We start from the raw sequence: 25,680 nt of genomic DNA, 5'->3' as shown, positions 1-25,680 counted from the left end.
AAATAAATACAAGGTTTTCGTTCTGGCCTTTAGAGCCCATTTATCTCTTAATGACCTTTTTTATAGGATCCCCAAGCAAATGATCCCGTTTTGTTTGTGGGATTGCTGTGTTGAGAAGCATTGCCCTCTACAACCTTTGTTGTTTCAGCAATCGCAGTAGTACGCAAATGATCAAATTAGTTTATAAAGCAAAATATTAGTTAGATCTCAATCAAATTCAAATGGAAATTCCGGTCCTTTGAAAACTGAAATCACTGAATTCCGGTCATCGGGATGCTTTTGCACGGTTTGGATTATACTCCTTTCTTACCGTCTAACGTATGCTAAAGTGGTGATGACTTCAAAAGAACCGGCAATCGGCCGATCATCACGGTTTTTAGCATTAATTATTAGCTTCCACGGTATCAGCTTGGGGGAAAGTTCCCAGGTCGTTGTATGAAGGCATGGATGGTTTTTCATTGAGCAGGCATCTCAGGCTATCAAAACAGCGGGATTAAAAACAAAAGGATTTTATTATTCAATGCAATGGGAAATATGTTGCAACAGTTTACAGCTGTTAAAAATATTGGTGAAGAATGCTGGAGAAATGGTGGAGGTACTTTTGTCAAGGCCGATGACGGCTTCAGTGTTTCTCCATGTGAAGGTACTTTATTGATCTTATTATATTCGTTTACAGAGGGAGTAATATTTTAAAATTTTAGTGGTGGTTGATGTTTGTTAGATTTACAATTATTTGTGTGGTCACTGGCAGATCAGTCAAACGTTTTCAAAGTTGCAATAAAATATACCAATGTCAAACGAAAACGGTTCCTCGAGTCTATCATACTTCCATCATTTTCCATGCTGAGTTCAGCTGCGTTGAACTACTCATATTAACTCAAACTTACATACTGCAGAGTATAAAGGAATACAAATTACCACAAAACATGCATTAAGACCCATAATGTCCTATCCATCACCTCCATAAAGAGCAAACACGCCCGTCCTTTCGTCCCTTAACAACAGCAGTTTACACAGTTGAGTGGTTCGGATCACCTTAATAACAAAGAAGGGTTTCGACCAAAGGTTGTAGTGTGTTCATATTGACAGAGGAGAACAGGCGACCGTAGCATAATCTTTTGTATCTCTGAGAGATGAAATGCACAGGGCAAAGCAACTAATTACAGTGACCTCTTCTCTATTGTGGGGGAAAAAAAACTGGGCCACCAACCGACCTCTTCACCTCATCGCTTCCTTTTGGCTCCTGAGCTTCGCTTTGCTGTGGAACTGGAACTGGCCTTGTTTGCCGTAGAAGAACCCCGTTTGGCTCTAGCAGAACCTTCCTTCTTGACTGTACTTTTCTTCTTCTTGAAGTTGCGAAATCCCTTGCCGCTTTCCTGCAGGGAACATTTAGTCAGATAGCAGTACCAATAATGCAGTGAAGGGAATAAGGTTATTTCCATTGACCCGTTGGCATCACGCTACTCTAAAAAACACTGGTTTTATCACTTCCAGGAAAGATTCTAGGATTGATTGACCAATGTTTTTCTTAAACATTTCCATGGAACCCAAATAACACACACCGTCACATATACACATGTGTGGTTTGTTTGAATCTCAAACAGGCTAAATTCTAGCCTTGCTTAGCAAAGAGAACAATACTTTTTCAAAGAAAACAAGCTTTGCTAAGCAAGTTTGTTCAATGCTCATAACCGCCCACATATCCTTGCCTGGAAAGGAGAACCAGATCAATTCTCCCCATTCAGCAAGGGAGCAGAGAAAATCTCACCTAGTCTGGCAGACAACATGTTTAGGTGTTAAATAATCTCATGTAGAGATCATATCTACGGTAAGCATCCAACTGGTAATATCCTCCCTACTTTTCTTACTCCGACAAGATTACATGTAGTGAATCTGGATAGCTTCAACTGAAAGTACTAAAATATTTAGCAAAGAAATTAACCTCAATATTATAAGTATTTTCAGCCTAGGTTTTAGAGCGCAGGAGCCAAACAATCATCCCAGCCACACTGGGGTGCAGCTCAACTGATTTATCTTCTCCTAGCTTACCATGCTGAAGCTATAGAATAAACAATCCCTACAGTAACCTTATTAAGATTGCAAAGAAGTTCATTTCCTAGGGCTATAATAAGGCAGAATGGCGGATAAATGGTTTTCATATATGAGCACAGATTTTTTTCCCAAAACGGATATATGAGCACAGAATAAACCAGGAGAAAGTAGATGTATCTTTGTTAATTTTCAGAATAGAGAAGCATTTTACCTTTCTGTATTGTTTATAGGCATCACGGCCAGTTAACTCCTGTCCATTTTTAGAGACATAAACCTGCAGCAATAATAAGATTAATGAAGCAAGTGATGAATGCATAGCACTAAAACAGAAGTGGCTAGAAGGCCTTCATTTTATCAAAAACTTGTTCAGGACATTAACAGCTCTCAGGCAGGTTCCAGGGGGCCTCCAGGCCCAGCATGAAGCACGCAGGGTAGCAATCAAACAAGCTCTTACAGAAAATTAACTGGAACTCTGAAAATTAAACATTCTTACCTTCCTGCCATCCTCTCCAGTGAACCAATGGCCAGAGCCAGACTGACTTCCCCCAGCATGTACCCTTCTTTTGCCAAAATCTGTTGGGACAGAAGTCCTACTGTTGGGAGTCACCCACCGATCATTAGCACCACTACTCTGGCCAAACTGGCTCCTACTAAAAAGAAGCAAAAGAACAGCAATTAGCAAATGACACTACCAAGAAATTAAAGCATGGATTATGATGTGTCTTACCTGTAGTTCAGATTTTCTTCTACAATGTACTCATTTCCCTCGGAAGTGCCAGCCCCAATGGGAACAAAGTGCTTTAATCTTTCACGGACCAGGTTCTGCACCATCTGATCACGGTGACAGAAATAATGCATGGCAGGTGGATGGTTGTCCGTCAGATTCTCTTCGAGTACAACTCCGGTTGAAGTGCTTTCATGCTGGAAATGTTCCCCAATTTCACTAACAGAGCTGTATGGTCGTGAAACCTTGGAGCCAGAAAAACTGTTGGTTTTTGTCTGCTGGGATGGTGTTGAGTGTTGGACAGATTTGAAATACTCACTGCAGAAGTCATCAAGAGCAGGTGTCGCCCAACTGTCCTTCAGTATATCTTCACTCTTCTGGACAACAGTGCTCCCTTCAGATTTACTGTTTTGCTGCGATACAGGCTTCTTCTGCATATACTTGTGCACGGATTCCTGTCTCTTCTTGATAGGACTCATGGGCTTCTTTGGTTTACTTTGTTTCCTGTTATCATCTGAATCAGTGTCCGAATCAACAAAATAAATTTTCCTCAGTGGGCTTATTGTTATCTTAGGAAGTAGCTTCTTCGTGCAGCTTTCTTCTAGGGGTTTTGAAGCAACAGAATTTGACATTGGTGTAGATTTTGTTGTCTTGGCTTTGCTTGTTGATTGAGTCATCAGTACACTGCGGTTCAGAAGAGAGAATTTTGAATTGCTAGAAGTCCTGCAACTACCAACTGATGGTGTCATGCCTGCAAGTAGATAAGAGAAGATGACTTAAATACAAGTGCTAACGGTTCTCAAAGGAAAAACATAACAACAACTTTATTGCCGATGTTGTCAATGCATGGATTAAAAACAGGGAGCTAAAGGAAAAGGATCATGTCTACATAAAATTTGTTTGAGCACACCGCTATTTACTCCCTTTACTGACAACACAAAAACACATATCTGCTCAGTACACTACAAAACAAATTCATTTTCTGGAACACAGCACCTCAATTTAAAATCTCTTCCTAACCTAACAGTTGAGAGAAAACACTTAATTTTTTTCGTTCATATCAGGATTTGCTCACAGTGGCTGTTGATAATTTCATTTCAGAATGCTACAAGCTAAACAAAACACATTTTTAACCAAAAAAATGAGAACATTTCAGCATGAATAATTCAACTTTTTGCAGCCACGTTTCAGGAAAAAAGTTGGCACAGGGCATGTGAGCACCAAATGAAAACACTGCATATTATTAAGGTTCAACATACTCAGATGATTCAGTTTCAGCTACATCGCATAGAAAGTAGTTAAAGGTTCATCCACATAATAACAGAATGCTGATAATATCACCAGAGAAATGAAGCAGGTCGATTCAGTCAGTTCAAGTGTGGTCTAAGCCACAATAGGCAAGAAACTGTGCTGTTTACATAATTTGTCTGAAATGCTTAGGCTAGGAAAAGATTTTTTTAGTAGAGGCAGTTTGCTCTAGCAAATGAAGTGTGTTAAATAACAGCACTGAGCAAAACTGTGTTTACCGACGTGCGCAAAAAAATGGTGGAAAATAACTATGTACCGGAGCAAACTTTGCATGTATATTGGGCTAGCAGTTGCTTGTTGGGGCACTTTGCTGTCATGGATCAAAATTGCAATTGAATGGATTTTAATCATTGTTCATCAAGCAGACATAATATATGAAACTGTTTCTTTCTTCTTATGCTGAAAATGTCTGGTCTAGGAGGGAAACAGCAGATGATATTGTGAAATCAATCTGTGTGCAAGGCAGATTAGGTAAATTTCAGCTGTTTTTGTCACCATACAGATCCAGAATGAATCAATTTTCAATACTAATACTAAAAATAACCAAAAATGATCCCATGATTTCTGAAGGTATGTTTAAATATCTAGATGCTACACTACCTGGTTATGTGTACAAAAACGAACTACGTTGCCACAAAATTGAACAAATAGAGTCAGCATTTCCATTGTTCATTCAATTTTTTCACATACTAGTAGACTACACAAGGAATCAACTATGCATATTTCTATGGAAGATATCCAGCAATAGATTCACTGATTTACACAGGCATGTGGAGATAATTAATCACAATTGCATGATTAGTAACAAACACCTCTTAAGTAAGAGAATTGAACAGAAATTCCACAAATAGAGACCAGCGTTTCCCTCACCTCGTGGTGGCTCCTCGTCACTGAAATCTTCAATTTCGTCCTCGTAGCTCCCAATATCCCCAAGTGGTGCCGCCTTCCGGCTGAAATCCGGAGATGCTTCCGTAGCCAGGGGCGGTGCTGCCCTAGGAGGAGGAGGAGGCGCCATAGAACGCGGTGCAGGGCCTCTCCGCAACCTCTTCAGTCGATTCGTCTCCGGCTGCGGAGGCAGGGGGTCCGGGTCAAGGGCTCCGCCGGCAACGAAGTTGTCGTCGTCGTCGATTCCGAGTGAGAACGAGGGCGCGTCGGGCGCCTCGTAACCCGGCGCAGGACCCCTCCGCAACCTCTTCGGTCGATTCGTCTCCGGTTGCGGAGGCAGGGGGTCCGGGTCAAGGGTTCCGCCGGCAAAGTCGTCGTCGTCGTCGAGTCCGAGGGAGAACGAGGGCGCGTCGGGCGCCTCGTAGCGCGGCGCCTGCTCCTTCCGGCGGCCTCCAGCGGGGAGGTGGTGGGGTTCGCTGGCTCCCCCGTCGTCGTCGTCGTCGTCCAATCCGAGGGAGAACGAGGGCGCGTCGGGCGCCTCGTAACTCCGCGGCCGCTCCTCCCGGCGGGCTCCAGCGGGGATCTGGGGCTCGCCGGCGCCCCCGTCGTCGTCGTCGAAGCCGAGGCCGAGCGAGAACGAGGGGGCGTCAGGCGCCTCGTACCGTTGCGCGACCTCCTCAGAGCGGCCCCCGGCAGGGACCCGGGGCTCGTCGCCGTCGTCGTCGTCGTAGCACTCGAAATCGAGACCCAGAGAGAAGGACGGCGCGTCGGGCGCCTCGTACCCTCGCGCCTCCTCGCGCGGGTCGCCTCCGTCGTCGGCGTCGGCGGGGGTCGGGTCGTCGAGGTCGAGGCCGAGGGAGAAGGAGGGGGCCGTGAAATCCATGGCGACGGCGCGGCGGGAGAAGCTGGCTAGGGTTAGGGGATCGGGATTTGGGGGAATGGAGGGAACGCAGGGGAGGTGGCCAGTTGGGATTTGGCGTTTCAGAGCAGGGGAGGATGGGGGCGACTGCGAGAGACCGCAGGATGGAGATCTGGCGGCGGGGAGGTCGATTAAGAGGGCCACTCGGTGGCGGGAGAGCTTTGTTTCGTAAATTTCAGTGGAGGGAACCGTGGAAATTCGAACGGATCTCCGTGCTGCTCTCGACCTGTTTGGCGGAAATCGGCCAAAATTCGTGTGAAATTTGTTGTGCGCCGTGCGTTTCTACCTACGTGGACTTGTGATGTCTATTTCCATATGGTGCTGCACTTTTGATGTGACGTTAATTTTCTCTATGCGCCTTTCATGTGACGGCGATCCGTTTGATGTCTTCGACGCCGAGTGCAATCGACTAAATTCATGTGAAATTTGTTGTGTTGTTCCGGACCGCCCCCTGAACGGAACAACATCACACAGAAGGTGTACAGTACCATTGGGCCATTGCCAGTGAGCTGTTGAACGGGCAGGGCTTTGTTTCCCTTCTGGTGCAAATGATACTTTCTGTGAATAAATGGAAACTAGGCATGCATTGAGTGGACTGTGGCATGTCTGAAACACACGATTTCTAAAGAAAATTCCAAACCAAACTTACATGCAGAATGAAGAAAAATAATTCCCGGGCAGCTTATGCGAATGAAGCAAATTTGAAACCACAAAGAAAACAACCAAGTAAATGTTGGCATGTACACTGGTACAACGGGAGGGGAGGCACCATCATCATTTCTGGCCTAGTACTAGTAACCAAAGCACGAGGCTGCTACGCAAAGAAAGATCGAATCATCATGTAGAAAAGACATACACAATACAGAGCTTGTCGATCCCTGTGTTTTTGTTAAAAAAGCAGTTCTCCCTTTTCTTTCCACATGCTGCTTTCCCCCAAGAATGTCGACCCTCGGACCGGAGACATGTTAAAAGATACATCAAGGAGCTACCATATGTGCCATATGTGCCTTACAACCAAGCCCGCCTGACGATATGTTTTTCTTGAATATGCCCGCGCAAATGAAAACTAAAACATGGTCCTTTTTGCTCACTTGCCTCTTTTCGAATCGTACGCCACACAAGCATCTGCAGCTGTTTTCATCTGCAAACAGGAAATGTACATGAATGTCGCATCAAAGGATATCATTGTTACTGTCAGAATTATGTGGAGTAACACATTGTTCTAGTGATATACAAATGCCTAAAACTTGACCATTGCAGAACACAAGCACATGAGTGTTAGCCTAATTGCAAAAAAAAAACAGCTCTGCATATATGATTATGTGCAAATAATAGTTAGTTCCACTAAAGTTGTTGTTCAATACCTGGATGACATTGATCACTTGTTTGAGTGCCCACCCAATTAGAGTTGAAATGAACATGAAGACAACGAGGGGACTTTCCTTCAGAATACCTCTGCACGTCTGTAGCATACAGGAATGCCAGATGCTAAGCAACATGCATGCTAATTGCTTGATTAGAGAAGAAAGCTATAGACATTATGTTATCTTACATTAAGCAAGCTTGTGGACTTCGCGTCAGCATAGAGAAACAGGATAATGTACAGAACCTGTAAGTTGAAAATTTTGCATGTGAGAAGATGGAATAATTGGTGCTCGATGTGCAGATATGGCGTTCCGATGGATATATAATGTTTGTTAAATCAGTTCCATGGGCATAACTGCAGATGCATGATGGGCTTGTTCATTGGGGTGGCGTTACACAAATATGTCATGTATCAAGCTGTTAAAACCCACACCTATCCATGCTACGCCCCATGTGTTACTCAGCTCACTCAACCAAATAACATCCCAAAATGCGCTCATGTTGTATTCCTTGATTTGTGTTCATCATTCAAGCTGTTTCAAGTGTGAACAACCATTTACCTCAGAAGCAACACAACAGAACGCCATGAACGGCCGATATCCATAATATAACTTCAAAAGCCCATTGCCTGTGTGCTTCACATCCTTGTGGCTAGTCTTACCTGATAGGAAAGAACTAGTAGAGAAATTTATATCATAAGATGGTTAGCAATTGATGCATAATTGAACTAGAGACAGAAAACGAAATATAGCAAATGAAGCTCTTGAACAATGAGCAAAAATTCTATGCACCATAAAACCATCACATAATACTTGCACAGTTAGCATAGTTGGTGTTTATATTCATTATCTTCCTTTTGGTGTCTTTAGATACAGGATTAGGTACCTACTAGGAGAACAAAAGAGAAATCCGGCATGAGCTGTACAAATTGATAGAGAAACTAACCTGTACATTTGAAACCAGTGGCTTGTGATGTCCAACCCAAGTAACAGTATGAAAACCAAGCCAGGTCTGAAAAGAAATTGTATACAGAGCACTTTCAAGGAACAATGTGGCATGTAAGTAAATTAAGATCGAAGTGGTTTGAGCTCTAATTTTGTATACCTGTAAAACTGTGAGAGAAGCGCCAACAAACAAGCAGTGCTAACCCTGAAGTAGATCAATATGAGAAATGAAACTAGTTCGTGCTGCAGAATATTTACACCTGGCGTATACATCATTAAATGATTTATTCAAAGAGTACCTATCTGTTACCATGTCCAACACAGCTCCAAATGTTGATGCTGATACATGCAAAAGGATAAAGTTGTCAGATAGTTTCAAAAAGTTGCCTATTGTGTTATATATACAGGGAAATTAAATAAGAACAAAAATCTCTTTCAAACAGGACATAAGCAGATATTTTTGTGATCATTAATTACCATCTACTTTTGCAAAGTTCACTGAATAAATGCAAAGTTTCAACATACAGAAAAGGCCACAAATCCCTCTTCGCTGTAGAAGAACAGACTACATTACGACGCTTGAACATAAAAGGGATGTGACTTGTTACCTTGATTGAACCTCCTCGCAAACCAACCATCCAAGCCATCACAGAAGAAGCTGGTATATTCCAAAAGTGTTAGAATCATAGAGACAAAGTAATTGGATAAGATCATTAACACAACTGATTTTAGATAAATTTATGACGCTTGCCTGAAGAAGTACAGGATAGCAAAGAGTGTTCTGTTGGTATAGCACACAGCAAATGCAATGAAGTTTATGATGATCCTGAAATATCCTGCAGAATAACAGTAATCATATGTTAAAACATACACATCCAATCCACACGCCAGCAACAATTTGTATGTGGGAAAACATTGCACTCTTCCGAATATTCCATGGCATGCTTTTTTATGTTATCGACTTTTTGCTATTATCTGTTCCATGCTTCCTTTTGGTTGCTATTTTTTCTGTGTGATGCTACTTAGTGCAAAATGGTGAAGCTGGTGCAGGAAAAGATGATACATCTATTGTAGATATAATAACTTAGATTAGAGAGGCAAACAATCCAGTGGTGGCAAGGTGACAGTATCTCGAGTTGCAAATGACCATAATAGAATCATCCAGCAAGTTAAATGTGGACTGGTGGGGTTATATAATCGGCATAGTGATGATAATTCTTCTAACATAGCATTTGCACACTGGATATGGTCAACAGCACCATGAGTCCATGATATACTGATATGTAAACAGCCGATCATCCAGAGGTTTACCAATGATGTTAGGGATGTACAGGTACACCGACAGTGTCTTTTTAGCTGGAGGCTGCGCCATTGAAGGTCAGATGTACCGACTGCTAGAAGACTGGCAGTTTCTTACTTGAAACGGGAATCCTTGTCGAGATTCCTGCAAAATCATTGCATCATTTCACAGAATTGTCCAACAATACCCTCTCACGTGCAATGCAATAAGTCATCTCCAGGCAACAAAACGGTACCGCTACGTGTTGACGTTGCTGGCCATAGCTACCTACGTAATTCGTTCACACCAACGTGTAACCCTCGTCTCGTCTCGATCGATCCAGATCGGGGCTCGCTCCTAATTAACTGTTCGATTCGCTACGAACACGGGGCAGGGGCAACGTACCGCGGGGCCTCGAAGGCGTCGTGGTCACCAGCAGCGCCCGACCGCGTCGTCGCCGCCGCCGCTGGAGCACCGTCGTAGCACAATCGATGCCGTCGGTGGGGAAGGGCCGCGCGGCTGGGGCGGTACGGTGGACGGCGGGGTGGGGAGGAGCGGCAGGGAGACGGCGCGGCGGGAGGAGCGGCAGGGGGGGCGGCGCGGCGGGAGGAGCGGGGGTTGGGGAGCGGCGGTGGGAGGAGCACGGTGGAAGCGGCGAGGCAGGGGGGCGAGGACTCGAGAGGGGACGGACGCGGCTAAGGTCGTGACAGGCGGCTCGTTCTTTTTTGACCCCCGCTTTCTCTTTTTCTTTTTCTGTTAAGGGGAATATAATTCGCTTTGGCGAGATCTCAAATCTCAAAGTATGCTGTTATGCTGTTATCCCATCCCTTGCTTGTGCAAATTGCAACTCTCGGTCCATCACATCGCACCGCTTGACTTGTGTGCTGGGGTGCAGCTAGAACCAGAATAAAGTGGCCACGAATGTTCTCCGGCGTGTGGAGCTCTCTCGTCCGTTCTTTCCCTTGATGTCTCGCTGGACGGTGGGGCCTGTGGTGTTGAGCCTTGTGTTTTGTTGTAGACTTTTATGTCTTAATGAAGTCTGAATGATTGATGATATTTGTGGTTTGGGTTCCAACATTAAAATAGGTATATTTTGGTGAAGTAAACTTTTATAATTGTTCGAATCCTACTAAGGGCTTATTTGATTCAAAGGATTTTCATAGAAATGTTGGAGGATTATAATTCTTAGAATTTTTTTTCCTGCGTTGGTTGTTGATTCATAGATCGAATCATATATAATATTTTCCTAAGGATTTCCTTGTACTGCTTTTCATAGGATTTCTAGTATCTACTCAAACCTTTCTAAAAGAATCCTTTGTTTTTCGTACGACGCAGTCCAACAAACCAAAATCCTATGGGATGGAGATGAGCATGACATTTAAATTCTATGTTTTTTTTCTATTCCCACATTTTTACAATCCTATGAATCAAAAAGGCCCTAAATATGTAAGGGCCTCTTTGATTCAAAGGATCTTCATATGGATAACCGCAAAAAAAAAGGATCTTCGTATGGATAGTGGAGAATTATAATCCTTGGAAAAAAAAACTATGTTGGTTGTTTGTTTCATATGATTGAATCATATAGGATTTTTTTTCCAAAGGAACCCACTGCGCTGTATTTACAGGAATATTTACATCCACTCTAGCCACGTGTAAACAACTCCTTGTCTCAAAAGTCCTCTTCTACACTCGAGCTCAAATGAGCTCGGGCTGAGCAATAAATCGAAAATATTGAAACTAAGTTCAAAAAAATCTGATTTCTTTTTATGCAAACTTTGACAAATGTTCTAAGAGCTTGCAAAATTTCATCATGACATCATATTATGGAAGTCGTGGTGTAGCGATCCAACCTCGAACGGTCGTATCTCTGTGCATAAGTGTCATCCCTGGATCGGTAATGCTGACACACACAGTACTTCGAAGGATTTATAACAGAGTAGCAATCACACACTTATTGCATCGATAGTCTCAAGAAAGAACTTATTACAATAAGCATGGCTTAAGGCCATCTAAATAAGATAACAACGGAAGGCTTGGAAGATAAAGTGAATCCATCAACTTCAACGGCATAGCTGAGTGCACGACAACGACCTAGCGCACCTTACTCTTCGTCTGAAAAGTCTGCAACATAATATGTTGCAGCCTAAAACGGGTCAGCACATAGAATATGCTGGCAAGATAACACAGTAGAACAAATAACAAGTAAAGGCTATCACTACATGCATATGAGGCCGGTGGAGGCTCTACGGTTATAATTTTTTGCGAAAAGCCAATTTTTCCCTACAACAAAGGAATATATTTTGTTTAACTATCATGGTGGTTGTTAAACATTGAGAAGGTTCCTCCAACTCAATCCCAATTAAATAGTATTAATAACTGAGGGAGTCCTGGATTAGGGGGTCTCCGGAGAGCCGGACTATCTCCATTGGCCGGACTATTAGACTATGAAGATACAAGATTGAAGACTTCGTCTCGTGTCCGGATGGGACTCTACTTGGCGTGAAAGGCAAGCTAGGCAATACGGATATGGATATCTCCTCCTTTGTAACCGACCTTGTGTAACCCTAACCCTCTCCGGTGTCTATATAAACCGGAGGGTTTTAGTCCGTAGGACAACAACAACTACAACATACAATCATACCATAGGCTAGCTTCTAGGGTTTAGCCTCTCTGATCTCGTGGTAGATCTACTCTTGTACTACCCATATCATCAATATTAATCAAGCAGGACATAGGGTTTTACCTCCATCAAGAGGGCCCGAACCTGGGTAAAAACATTGTGTCCCCTGCCTCCTGTTACCATCCGCCTTAGACGCACAGTTCGGGACCCCCTACCCGAGATCCGCCGGTTTTGACACCGACATTGATGCTTTCATTGAGAGTTCCTCTGTGTCGTCACCGTTAGGCTTGATGGCTCCTACTATCATCGACGGTGATGCAGTCCAGGGTGAGACTTTTCTCCCCGGACAGATCTTCGTGTTCGGCAGCTTTACACTGCGGGCCAATTCGCTTGGCCATCTGGAGCAGATTGAAAGTTACGCCCCTGGCCACCAGGTCAGGTTTGGAAGCTTAAACTACACGGCCGATATTCGTGGAGACTTGATCTTCGACGGATTCGAGCATCTGCCTTGTGCGTCACGCGGTCACGATGAGTACAATTTAGCTCTACCATCGGACAGTGTCCAAAAGATCGCACAGGCAGCCGCTCCGACCCTCAATTCGGAGCCAGTTGCGCCATCCATGGACGGGTGGATAGACCCCGCCACGGAGGCCTTACCCTCAGCGGCGATCGAGCCAAACATCGATCTTACCTTGCACGAGAGCCGTGCTGTTAAACTGCCGGATCCTTCTGAAGGAAATATGCCCTAGAGGCAATAATAAAGTTATTATTTCCTTATTTCATGATAAATGTTTATTATTCATGCTAGAATTGTATTAACTGGAAACATAATACATGTGTGAATACATAGACAAACAGAGTGTCACTAGTATGCCTCTACTTGACTAGCTCGTTGATCAAAGATGGTTAAGTTTCCTAACCATAGACATGAGTTGTCATTTGATTAACAGGATCACATCATTAGGAGAATGATGTGATTGACTTGACCCATTCCGTTAGCTTAGCACTTGATCGTTTAGTTTTGTTGCTATTGCTTTCTTCATGACTTATACATGTTCCTATGACTATGAGATTATGCAACTCCCGTTTACCGGAGGAACACTTTGTGTGCCACCAAACGTCACAACGTAACTGGGTGATTATAAAGGTGCTCTACAAGTGTCTCCAAAGGTACTTGTTGGGTTGGCGTATTTCGAGATTAGGATTTGTCACTCTGATTGTCGGAGAGGTATCTCTGGGCCCACTCGGTAATGCACATCACTATAAGCCTTGCAAGCATTGCAACTAATGAGTTAGTTGCTGGATGATGTATTATGGAACGAGTAAAGAGACTTGCCGGTAACAAGATTGAACTAGGTATTGAGATACCGACGATCAAATCTCGGGCAAGTAACATACCGATGACAAAGGGAACAACGTATGTTGTTATGCGGTCTGACCGATAAAGATCTTCATAGAATATGTAGGAGCCAATATGGGCATCCAGGTCCCGCTATTGGTTATTGACAAGAGAGGTGTCTCGGTCATGTCTACATAGTTCTCGAACCCGTAGGGTCCGCATGCTTAACGTTCGTTGATGATATAGTACTATATGAGTTATGTATGTTGATGACCGAATGTTGTTCGGAGTCCGGGATGAGATCGCGGACATGACGAGGAACTCCGGAATGGTCCGGAGATAAAGTTTGATATATGGGATAGTAGTGTTTGATCTCCGGAAGGGTTCCGGAATTCACCGGAAGGGGTTCCGGATGTTTCCCGAAATGTTTGGGCACGAGAACACTTTATCTGAGCCAAAGGGGAAAGCCCACGAGGCTTTTGGAAAGTGCAAAAGAAAGTTTTGCAGAGACCAGAGGCTAGACGCCAGGAACCCTGGCGTCTAGGGGGTAGACGCCGGGAACCCTGGCATCTAGCCCTGGAGTCCGAGAAGGACTCTTGCCTTTCGGGTGAAACCGACTTTGAGGAGGCTTTTACTCCAAGTTTCGACCCGAGGGCTCAACATATAAATAGAGGGGTAGGGCTAGCACCAAAGACACATCAAGAAACACCAAGCCGTGTGCCGGCAACCCCGTCCCCTCTAGTTTATCCTCCGTCATAGTTTTCGTAGTGCTTAGGCGAAGCCCTGTGGAGATTGTTCTTCACCAACACCGTCACCACGCCGTCGTGCTGCCGGAACTCATCTACTACTTCGCCCCTCTTGCTGGATCGAGAAGGCGAGGACGTCACCGAGCCGAACGTGTGCAGAACTCGGAGGTGCCGTGCTTTCGGTACTTGGATCGGTCGGATCGTGAAGACGTACGACTACATCAACCGCGTTGATATAACGCTTCCGTGAACGGTCTACGAGGGTACGTAGACAACACTCTCCCCTCTCGTTGCTATGCATCACCATGATCTTGCGTGCGCGTAGGAATTTTTTTGAAATTACTACGTTACCCAACAGTGGCATCTGAGCCTAGGTTTTATGCGTTGATGTTGTGCACGAGTAGAACACAAGTGAGTTGTGGGCCATATAAGTCATACTGCTTACCAGCATGTCATACTTTGGTTCGGCGGTATTGTTGGATGAAGCGGCCCGGACCGACATTACGCGTACGCTTACGCGAGACTGGTTCTACCGACGTGCTTTGCACACAGGTGGCTGGCGGGTGTCAGTTTCTCCAACTTTAGTTGAACCAAGTGTGGCTACGCCCGGTCCTTGCGTAGGTTAAAACAACACCAACTTGACAAACTATCGTTGTGTTTTTGATGCGTAGGTAAGAACGGTTCTTGCTTAAGCCCGTAGCAGCCACGTAAAACTTGCAACAACAAAGTAGAGGACGTCTAACTTGTTTTTGCAGGGCATGTTGTGATGTGATATGGTCAAGACATGATGCTAAATTTTATTGTATGAGATGATCATGTTTTGTAACCGAGTTATCGGCAACTGGCAGGAGCCATATGGTTGTCGCTTTATTGTATTCAATGCAATTGCGCTGTAATGCTTTACTTTATCACTAAGCGGGAGCGATAGTCGTGGAAGCATAAGATTGGTGAGACGACAACGATGCTACGATGGAGATCAAGGTGTCGCGCCGGTGACGATGGTGATCATGACGGTGCTTCGGAGATGGAGATCACAAGCACAAGATGATGATGGCCATATCATATCACTTATATTGATTGCATGCGATGTTTATCTTTTATGCATCTTATCTTGCTTTGATTGACGGTAGCATTATAAGATGATCTCTCACTAAATTTCAAGATAAAAGTGTTCTCCCTGAGTATGCACCGTTGCCAAAGTTCGTCGTGCCCAGACACCACGTGATGATCGGGTGTGATAAGCTCTACGTCCATCTACAACGGGTGCAAGCCAGTTTTTGCACATGCAGAATACTCAGGTTAAACTTGACGGGCCTAGCATATGCAGATATGGCCTCGGAACACTGAGACCGAAAGGTCGAGCGTGAATCATATAGTAGATATGATCAACATAGTGATGTTCACCATTGAAAACTACTCCATTTCACGTGATGATCGGTTATGCTTTAGTTGATATGGATCACGTGATCACTTAGAGGATTAGAGGGATGTCTATCTAAGTGGGAGTTCTTAAGTAATATGATTAATTGAACTTGAATTTATCATGAACTTAGTCCTGGTAGTATTAGCATATCTATGTTATAGATCAATAGCTCGCGTTTAGCTCCCCTGTTTTATTTTTGATATGTTCCTAGAGAAAACTTAGTTGAAAGATGTTAGTAGCAATGATGCGGATTAGATCTGTGATCTGAGGTTTAACCTCATTGCTGCACAGAAGAATTATGTCCTTGATGCACCGCTAGGTGACAAACCTATTGCAGGAGCAGATGCAGATGTTATGAACGTTTGGCTAGCTCAATATGATGACTACTTGATAGTTTAGTGCACCATGCTTAAACGGCTTAGAACCGGGACTTCAAAGACGTTTTGAACGTCATGGATCATATGGATGTTCTAGGAGTTGAAGTTAATATTTCAAGCTAATACCCGAGTTGAGAGATATGAAGTCTCCAACAAGTTCTATAGCTAAAAGATGGAGGAGAATAGCTCAAGCAGTGAGCATGTGTTTCAGATTGTCTGGGTACTACAATCGCTTGAATCAAGTGGGAGTTAATCTTCTAGATAAAATAGTGATTGACAGAATTCTCTAGTCACCATCACCAAGTTAGTAGAACTTCGTGATGAACTATAATATGCAAGGGATGACGAAAACAAATCCCAAGCTCTTCGCGATGCAAAAATCGGCGAAGGTAGAAATCAAGAAAAACATCAAGTGTTGATGATTTACAAGACCACTAGTTTCAAGATAAAGGGTAAAGGGAAGAAGGGGAACTTCAAGAAGAATGGCAAACAAGTTGCTGCTCAAGTGAAGAAACCCAAGTATGGACCAAAGCCTGAAACTGAGTGCTTCTACTGCAAAGGGACTGGTCACTAGAAGCGGAACTACCCCAAGTATTTGGTGGATAGGAAGGATGGCAAAGTAAACAAAGATATATTTGATATACATGTTATTGATGTGTACTTTAGTAGTGTTTATAGCAACCCCTCGGTATTTGATACTGGTTCAGTTGCTAAAGAGTAGTAACTCGAAATGGGAGTTGCAAAATAAATAGAGACTAGTTAAGGGTGAAGTGACGATGTGTGTTGGAAGTGGTTCCAAGATTGATATGATCATCATCGCACACTCCCTATACTTTCGGAATTAGTGTTGAACCTAAATAAATGTTATTTGGTGTTTGCGTTGAGCATAAATATGATTGGATCATGTTTATTGCAATACGGTTATTCATGTAAGTTAGAGAATAATTGTTGTTCTGTTTACATGAATAAAACCTTCTATGGTCATACACCCAATGAAAATGGTTTGTTGGATCTCGATCGTGGTGATACACATTTTCATAATATTGAAGCCAAAAGATGCAAAGTTAATAATGATAATGCAACTTATTTGTGGCACTGCCGTTTAGGTCATATTGGTGTAAAGCGCATGAAGAAAATCCATGCTGATGGGCTTTTGGAATCACTTGATTACGAATCAGTTGATGCTTGCGAACCATGCCTCATGGGCAAGATGACTAAGACTCCGTTCTCCGGAACAATGGAGCGAGCAAAAGATTTGTTGGAAATCATACATATTGATGTATGTGGTCCGATGAATATTGAGGCTCACGGCAGGTATCATTATTTTCTGATCTTCACAGATGATTTGAGCAGATATGAGTATATCTACTTGATGAAACACAAGTCTGACACATTTGAAAAGTTCAAAGAATTTCAGAGTGAAGTGGAGAATCATCGTAACAAAAACAAAAGTTTCTACGATATGATCGCAGAAGTAAAATATTTGAGTTACGAGTTTGGCCTTCAGTTAAAACAATGTGAAATAGTTTCACTACTCACGCCACCTGGAACACCACAGTGTAATGGTGTGTCCGAACATCATAACCGTACTTTATTAGATATGGTGCGATCTATGATGTCTCTTACCGATCTACCACTATCGTTTTGGGGTTATGCATTAGAGACAACTGCATTCACGTTAAATAGGGCACCATCTAAATCCGTTGAGACGACACCGTATGGACTATGGTTTGGCAAGAAACCTAAGCTGTCGTTTCTTAAAGTTTGGGATGCGATGCTTATATGAAAAAGTTTCATCCTGATAAGCTCAAACCCAAATCGGAGAAATGTGTCTTCATAGGATACCCAAAGGAGACTGTTGGGTACATCTTCTATCACAGATCCGAAGGCAAGACTTTTGTTGCTAAATTCGGAGTCTTTCTAGAGAAGGAGTTTCTCTCGAAAGAAGTGAGTGGGAGGAAAGTAGAACTTGATGAGGTAACTGTACCTGCTCCCTTATTGTAAAGTAGTTCATCACAGAAATCTGTTCCTGTGACTACTACACCGATTAGTGAGGAAGCTAATGATGAAGATCATGTAACTTCAGATCAAGTTACTACCGAAACCTCGTAGGTAAACCAGAGTGAGAGCCGCACCAGAGTGGTACGGTAATCCTGTTCTGGAGGTCATGTTACTTGACCATGACGAACCTACGAACTATGAGGAAGCGATGATGAGCCCAGATTCCGCGAAATGGCTTGAGGCCATGAAATCTGAGATGAGATCCATGTATGAGAACAAAGTATGGACTTGATTGACTTGCCCATTGATCGGCGAGCCATTGAGATTAAATGGATCTTCAAGAGGAAGACGGACGCTGATAGTGGTGTTACTATCTACAAAGCTAGAATTGTCGCAAAAGGTTTTTGACAAGTTCAAGGTGTTGACTACGCTGAGAGTTTCTCACTCGTATCTATGCTTAAGTCTGTCTGAATCATGTTAGCAATTGCCACATTTTATGAAATCTGGCAAATGGATAAACAAAACTGCATTCTTTAATGGATTTATTAAAGAAGAGTTGTATATGATGCAACCAGAAGGTTTTGCCAATCCTAAAGGTACTAACAAAATATGCAAGCTCCAGTGATCCATCTATGGACTGGTGCAAGCATCTCGGAGTTGGAATATACGCTTTGATAAGTTGATCAAAGCATATAGTTTTATACAGACTTGCCGTGAAGCCTGTATTTACAAGAAAGTGAGTGGGAGCACTACAGCATTTCTGATAAGTATATGTGAATGACATATTGTTGATCGGAGATAATGTAGAATTATTCTGCAAAGCATAAAGAAATATTTGAAAGGAGTTTTTCAAAGAAAGACCTCGGTGAAGCTGCTTACATATTGAGCATCAAGATCTATAGAGATAGATCAAGACGCTTGATAAGTTTTTTTTCAATGAGTACATACCTTGACAAGATTTTGAAGTAGTTCAAAATGGAACAGTCAAAGAAGGAGTTCTTGCCTGTGTTACAAGGTGTGAAGTTGAGTAAGACTCAAAACCCGACCACGACAGAAGATACAAAGAGAATGAAAGTCATTCCCTATGCCTCAGCCATAGGTTCTATAAAGTATGCCATGCTGTGTACCAGACCTATTGTATACCCTGCCTGAGTTTGGCAAGGGAGTGCAATAGTGATCTAGGAGTAGGTCACTAGACATTGGTCAAAATTATCCTTACTAGAGTAAGGATATGTTTCTCGATTATGGAGGCGACAAAAGGTTCGTCATAAAGGGTTACGACGATGCAAGTTTTGACACTGATCCAGATGACTCTAAGTCTCAATCTAGATACATATTGAAAGTGGGAGCAATTAGCTAGAGTAGCTCCGTGCAGAGCATTGTTCACATAGAAATTTGCAAAATACATACGGATCTGAATGTTGTAGACCCGTTGACTAAACTTCTCTCACAAGCAAAACATGATCACACCTTAGTACTCTTTGGGTGTTAATCACATAGCGATGTGAACTAGATTATTGACTCTAGTAAACCCTTTGGGTGTTGGTCACATGACGATGTGAACTATGGGTGTTAATCACATGGTGATGTGAACTATTGATGTTAAATCACATGGCGATGTGATCTAGATTATTGACTCTAGTGCAAGTGGGAGACTGAAGGAAATATGCCCTAGAGGCAATAATAAAGTTATTATTTATTTCCTTATTTCATGATAAATGTTTATTATTCATGCTAGAATTGTATTAACCGGAAACATAATACATGTGTGAATACATAGACAAACAGAGTGTCACTAGTATGCCTCTACTTGACTAGCTCGTTGATCAAAGATGGTTAAGTTTCCTAACCATAGACATGAGTTGTCATTTGATTAACGGGATCACATCATTAGGAGAATGATGTGATTGACTTGAACCATTCCGTTAGCTTAGCACTTGATCGTTTAGTTTTGTTGCTATTGCTTTCTTCATGACTTATACATGTTCCTACGACTATGAGATTATGCAACTCCCGTTTACCGGAGGAACACTTTGTGTGCCACCAAACGTCACAACGTAACTGGGTGATTATAAAGGTGCTCTACAAGTGTCTCCAAAGGTACTTGTTGGGTTGGCGTATTTCGAGATTAGGATTTGTCACTCTGATTGTCGGAGAGGTATCTCTGGGCCCACTCGGTAATGCACATCACTATAAGCCTTGCAAGCATTGCAACTAATGAGTTAGTTGCGGGATGATGTATTATGGAACGAGTAAAGAGACTTGCCGGTAACAAGATTGAACTAGGTATTGAGATACCGACGATCGAATCTCGGGCAAGTAACATACCGATGACAAAGGGAACAACGTATGTTGTTATGCGGTCTGACCGATAAAGATCTTCATAGAATATGTAGGAGCCAATATGGGCATCCAGGTCCCGCTATTGGTTATTGACAAGAGAGGTGTCTCGGTCATGTCTACATAGTTCTCGAACCCGTAGGGTCCGCATGCTTAACGTTCGTTGATGATATAGTACTATATGAGTTATGTATGTTGATGACCGAATGTTGTTCGGAGTCCGGGATGAGATCACGGACATGACGAGGAACTCCGGAATGGTCCGGAGATAAAGTTTGATATATGGGATAGTAGTGTTTGATCTCCGGAAGGGTTCCGGAATTCACCGGAAGGGGTTCCGGATGTTTCCCGAAATGTTTGGGCACGAGAACACTTTATCTGAGCCAAAGGGGAAAGCCCATGAGGCTTTTGGAAAGTGCAAAAGAAAGTTTTGCAGAGACCAGAGGCTAGACGCCAGGAACCCTGGCGTCTAGGGGGTAGACGCCGGGAACCCTGGCGTCTAGCCCTGGAGTCCGAGAAGGACTCTTGCCTTTCGGGTGAAACCGACTTTGAGGAGGCTTTTACTCCAAGTTTCGACCCGAGGGCTCAACATATAAATAGAGGGGTAGGGCTAGCACCAAAGACACATCAAGAAACACCAAGCCGTGTGCCGGCAACCCCGTCCCCTCTAGTTTATCCTCCGTCATAGTTTTCATAGTGCTTAGGCGAAGCCCTGCGGAGATTGTTCTTCACCAACACCGTCACCACGCCGTCGTGCTGCCGGAACTCATCTACTACTTCGCCCCTCTTGCTGGATCGAGAAGGCGAGGACGTCACCGAGCCGAACGTGTGCAGAACTCGGAGGTGCCGTGCTTTCGGTACTTGGATCGGTCGGATCGTGAAGACGTATGACTACATCAACCGCGTTGATATAACGCTTCCGTGAACGGTCTACGAGGGTACGTAGACAACACTCTCCCCTCTTGTTGCTATGCATTACCATGATCTTGCGTGTGCGTAGGATTTTTTTTGAAATTACTACGTTACCCAACACCTTCTCCGGCCACGGACTCCGAACCGCCTGCGCCCGTTCCTGTCGAATCCGATTGGGCGCCGATCATGGAGTTTACCTTCGCGGATATTTTTCAGCACTCGCCCTTTGGCGACATACTGAACTCATTAAGGTCTCTCTCCTTGTCAGGAGGATCCTGGCCGAACTATGTCCGGCAGGACTGAGATGCGGATGACGAAGAAATTCGAGGCCCACCCACCACCCACTTAGTAGCCACTATCGATGACTTAACCGACATGCTCGACTTCGACTCCGAAGACATCGACGGTATGGACGACGATGTGGGAGGCGAAGAGGAACCACCGCCCACAGGGCACTGGACAGCCACCTCATCATACGATATATATACATGGTGGATACACCCAAAGAAGGCAATGGCGACGAGATAGCGGAGGATGACCCCTCCAAGAAGCAACCCAAGCACCGACGTCAGCGACGCCGCTCTAAGTCCCGCCAAAGCATAAGTGGTGATACCGGCATAGGAGATAATAATACTCCGAATAGTGCCGAAGACAACAACAATCCCCTCCAGCAAGATTTAGAGCAGGAGGATGGAGGAGCCATGTAGGATCGAAAGTATGTCTAGAGGGGGGTGATTAGACTACTTGACCAAATAAAAACTTAACCTTTTCCCAATTTTAGTTCTTGGCAGATTTTAGCTATTTTAAGATAAGTCAAGCAATCATCACATAATTCAAGCAAGCGTGCAAAGAGTATATTGGCAGCGGAAAGTAAAGCATGCAACTTGCAAGAATGTAAAGGGAAGGGTTTGGAGAATTCAAACGCAATTGGAGACACGGATGTTTTTCCCGTGGTTCGGATAGGTGGTGCTATCCTACATCCACGTTGATGGAGACTTCAACCCACAAAGGGTAACGGTTGCGCGAGTCCACACAGGGCTCCACCCAAGGGTAACGGTTGCGCGAGTCCACACAGGGCTCCACCCACGAAGGGTCCACGAAGAAGCAACCACCCACAAAGGGTCCACGAAGAAGCAACCTTGTCTATCCCACCATGGCCATCGCCCACACAGGACTTGCCTCACTAGCGGTAGATCTTCACGAAGTAGGCGATCTCCTTGCCCTTACAAACTCCTTGGTTCAACTCCACAATCTTGTCGGAGGCTCCCAAGTGACACCTAGCCAATCTAGGAGACACCACTCTCCAAGAAGTAACAAATGGTGTGTAGGTAATGAACTCCTTGCTCTTGTGCTTCAAATGATAGTCTCCCCAACACTCAACTCTCTCTCATAGGATTTGGATTTGGTGGAAAGAAGATTTGAGTGGAAAGCAACTTGGGAAGGTTAGAGATCAAGATTCATATGGTAGGAATGGAATATCTTGGTCTCAACACATGAGTAGGTGGTTCTCTCTCAGAACATATGAGTTGGAATGGTGTATGTGTTCTGATGGCTTTCTCCACGAATGAAGAGGAGGTGGAGGGGTATATATAGCCTCCACACAAAATCCAACCGTTACACACAGTTTTCCAATCTCGGTGGGACCGAATCAACAAACTCGGTCGGACCGAAAAGGTAAACCTAGTGACCGTTAGAGATTTTCGGTGGGACTGACATGCAACTCGGTAGGACCGATATGGTTAGGGTTTGGGCATAACGTAATCTCGGTGTGACCGATTACACAAACTCGGTGAGACCGATTTTGGTAATAAGCTAACCAGAGAGTTGGTCAGGCAAACTCGGTGGGACCGATTTGCTCTTTCGGTGAGACCGAAAAGTTACAAAAAGGAAACACTGAATTTACATTGCAATTTCGGTGGGACCGATCCGCTTTTTCGGTGAGACCGAAAAGTTACGAAAGGGAAATATAGAGTTTGCAATCCCATCTGGGTGAGACCGAGATCCCTATCGGTAGAACCGAATTGCTAGGGTTTGGCAGTGGCTTATGACAAATGAAACTCGGTGGCGCCGGATAGAAAGAATCGGTAGGTCCGAGTTTGGCTTTGGGTTTAGGTCATATGTGGAAGTGGGAAAGTAGCTGAGGATTTTTGGAGCATATCATTAAGCACATGAAGCAAGAGGCTCATTAAGCAACACCTCATCCCTCCTTGATAGTATTGGCTTTTCCTAAAGACTCAATGTGATCTAGGATCACTAAAATATAAAATGAAGAGTCTTGAGCTTTTGAGCTTGAGCCAATCCTTTGTCCTTAGCATTTTGAGGGTTCCACTTTCACATCCATGCCATGCCAATCATTGAGCTTTCCTGAAATAATTATCTTGGAATAGCATTAGCTCAATGAGCTATATGTTGTTATGAATTACCAAAACCACCTAGGGATAGTTGCACTTTCAATCTCCCCCTTTTTGGTAATTGATGACAACATATAGATCAAAGCTTCGACAAATGATAATAAGCATGAAATATATCGTCGCTTTGAGAAGTATGTGATAAGTAAGAGCTCCCCCTAAATTTGTGCATATTTAAATTTGCTTTGGACTGCAAATGCACAAGGAGTTAGAGTCATGGGTTACTCTTCCATGTCACACACATCTTGGTGGAGCGCTTAAAATGATAAGAATGAAATACATGCACTCATCACCAAGAATAGTGAATGATCACATAAGATAGATAAGATAATAGCATTAAGCAAACATTAAGTGTAGCTTATGATCAAACACATGATCATCAATGTCTCACAAATAATGACGTAGTATCTCAAGCACACAAAAGCAAACAAGTTCGAAAAACCACCAAATAAAGCAAGAGAGAAAAGCACACTCTCTCTCTCGAAGCCTATGATCTATACATCTTCTCCCCCTTTGGCAACAAGTTACCAAAAAGTTCCTAGAAAATGCATAGTGCTAGATCGACGCTCAGGCTTGATCTTCTGGAGGTGGTGGAGTCCGGATCACTCCAAGGACGAAGGCTTCGGTAGACGCTGGAGTTGGAGCTGAAGTAGATGCTGGAGCTGGTGGAACTGAGGCTGTAGCTGGTGCTGAAGTGGTGGCTCTGGTGTCAGCAACTGGCATGGCAGATGACCTCGGGCCTCGTGGCACTCTGGCAAAGGCATGAGTGGTAGTCCTGCCTCTCCTCTCCTGCATGTCCTCCTAGAGCTGCTCCACTGCAGACTGAACTTCCGTTACTTTGACATCCAAGTCATAGAACTTCTGTTCCATGATTCTCTCTAGGCTCTGCTGATTCTGAGTGAGGGTGGCCAGACTTTGCTCAATCCTCAGCGTGGATGCAATCAAGTAACCAAGCTGCTCTTGTTTAGTCTTCAAGAAATACTCAGATGCCTCCTCTTGAGTTGGCATCTTGGCAGCTTTCTCCTTTCTTGCCTTCTCCTTCTTTGCTTGTGCTTGAACTGATGATGGCTCATTCTCAGTCATGACCACTTGGTTATCCTCAAAGTCTGGACGGATGGGCAGGTGTTCCTTATCCAATAAGTATATGCCTGTGCCCATCTTCTAGTTGATGAGCTCCTGGATCTGAGGGGCATATCCGCAACTCCTCTTCTGATCTGCTGCAGTCCTTTTGATAGTTTCCACTATGAGGCTCATCACCTTGAACTTCTGAGGCACATCAAATACATGTAGCAAGTTGATCGCATGGCCTCTGATCATCTTGTGATCACCTGACTTGGGCAACAAGGTGTGCCTCAAGATCCAATTGATGGTTGGCAGTCCTGACAGAAGATAGTGCACTGAGCCAAATTTGAAAGTGTCAAGTGCCTCATTTGGAATTTCCTTATACATATTGGACATGGAATTGTGGTCCATTTTCTTCTTGGCATATATGTCCAAGTCATCATCATGCTCCTCTGGGGCATTAATGAGCTGTGCCCACTTAGCCACTATAGATTGGTACCTTGTACCCTCAGACATCCATGTGATCTTTCCATCTGGGTAAAAGTGTGCCGTGGAGTAGAATTGCATGATCAGTTCCTCGTTCCACTTTGTGAGCTTTTGCCCAACAAAGTCAGCAACTCCACAAGCACTAAAGCTGTCATATACTCCCGGGTAGTGTTCCTCCTTCTCCCTCATGTAGGTCCAGTCGACCCATCTCATGTCACAGACTATAGGCTTCTTATCTAGCAGCACTATCTCATAGAAGTCCTGCTGTTCCTTGGTGTGAAATCTGTAATCCACGGCAGTCCTTCTCCTTGAAGCATACGGATCTGCTTCTCTCCACTTCCTCAGCCCTGAATCTCTCCTGAGCTTCATGTCCTCAGCCACAGGATGAGCATCGTTGTGGTCTGGGATCTTGGGCTTGAGCTTTCTCAGAACATTCTCTTCCTCTTCTTCAGCAACAGTCTCAGGCACTGGGGCCTTGTTCTTCTCAGCT

The 25,680-nt window shown here is 43.9% G+C and overlaps 2 protein-coding genes across 3 annotated transcripts; both read right to left on the bottom strand.

Annotated features, from left to right (window-relative positions):
* Window positions 1-964: 964 nt before the first annotated feature.
* Window positions 965-6,429, bottom strand: LOC125539771 (Rho GTPase-activating protein). Of its 2 annotated transcripts, none has more exons than XM_048703284.2 (5): window positions 4,955-6,429; window positions 2,780-3,527; window positions 2,546-2,702; window positions 2,264-2,326; window positions 965-1,376 (listed from the first exon to the last, which is right to left on the bottom strand). In XM_048703284.2, the coding sequence occupies exons 1-5, from the start codon at window positions 5,850-5,852 to the stop codon at window positions 1,224-1,226; spliced, it is 2,019 nt and encodes a 672-aa protein (XP_048559241.2). In that variant the 5' UTR covers window positions 5,853-6,429; the 3' UTR covers window positions 965-1,223. The 2 variants fall into 2 exon arrangements, with proteins under 2 accessions (XP_048559241.2, XP_048559242.2); XM_048703285.2 differs by having other exon boundaries at window positions 2,546-2,699.
* A 141-nt stretch (window positions 6,430-6,570) lies between these two features.
* LOC125539772 (putative CDP-diacylglycerol--inositol 3-phosphatidyltransferase 2) lies at window positions 6,571-10,218 on the bottom strand. Its single transcript, XM_048703287.2, has 11 exons — window positions 9,882-10,218; window positions 9,509-9,641; window positions 8,949-9,033; window positions 8,806-8,855; window positions 8,497-8,536; window positions 8,358-8,402; window positions 8,199-8,264; window positions 7,814-7,928; window positions 7,441-7,497; window positions 7,253-7,351; window positions 6,571-7,029 (listed from the first exon to the last, which is right to left on the bottom strand). The coding sequence occupies exons 2-11, from the start codon at window positions 9,567-9,569 to the stop codon at window positions 6,976-6,978; spliced, it is 672 nt and encodes a 223-aa protein (XP_048559244.1). The 5' UTR covers window positions 9,570-9,641; window positions 9,882-10,218; the 3' UTR covers window positions 6,571-6,975.
* Window positions 10,219-25,680: the final 15,462 nt, after the last annotated feature.

This window comes from Triticum urartu, chromosome 2A, assembly GCF_056163025.1.
Source record: "Triticum urartu cultivar PI428250 chromosome 2A, HENAU_Tu73, whole genome shotgun sequence".
Taxonomy (NCBI): Eukaryota; Viridiplantae; Streptophyta; class Magnoliopsida; order Poales; family Poaceae; genus Triticum; species Triticum urartu.
The sequence above is the reverse complement of the archived record's forward strand: the minus strand, read 5'-3'. Positions and strand labels throughout refer to the sequence as shown.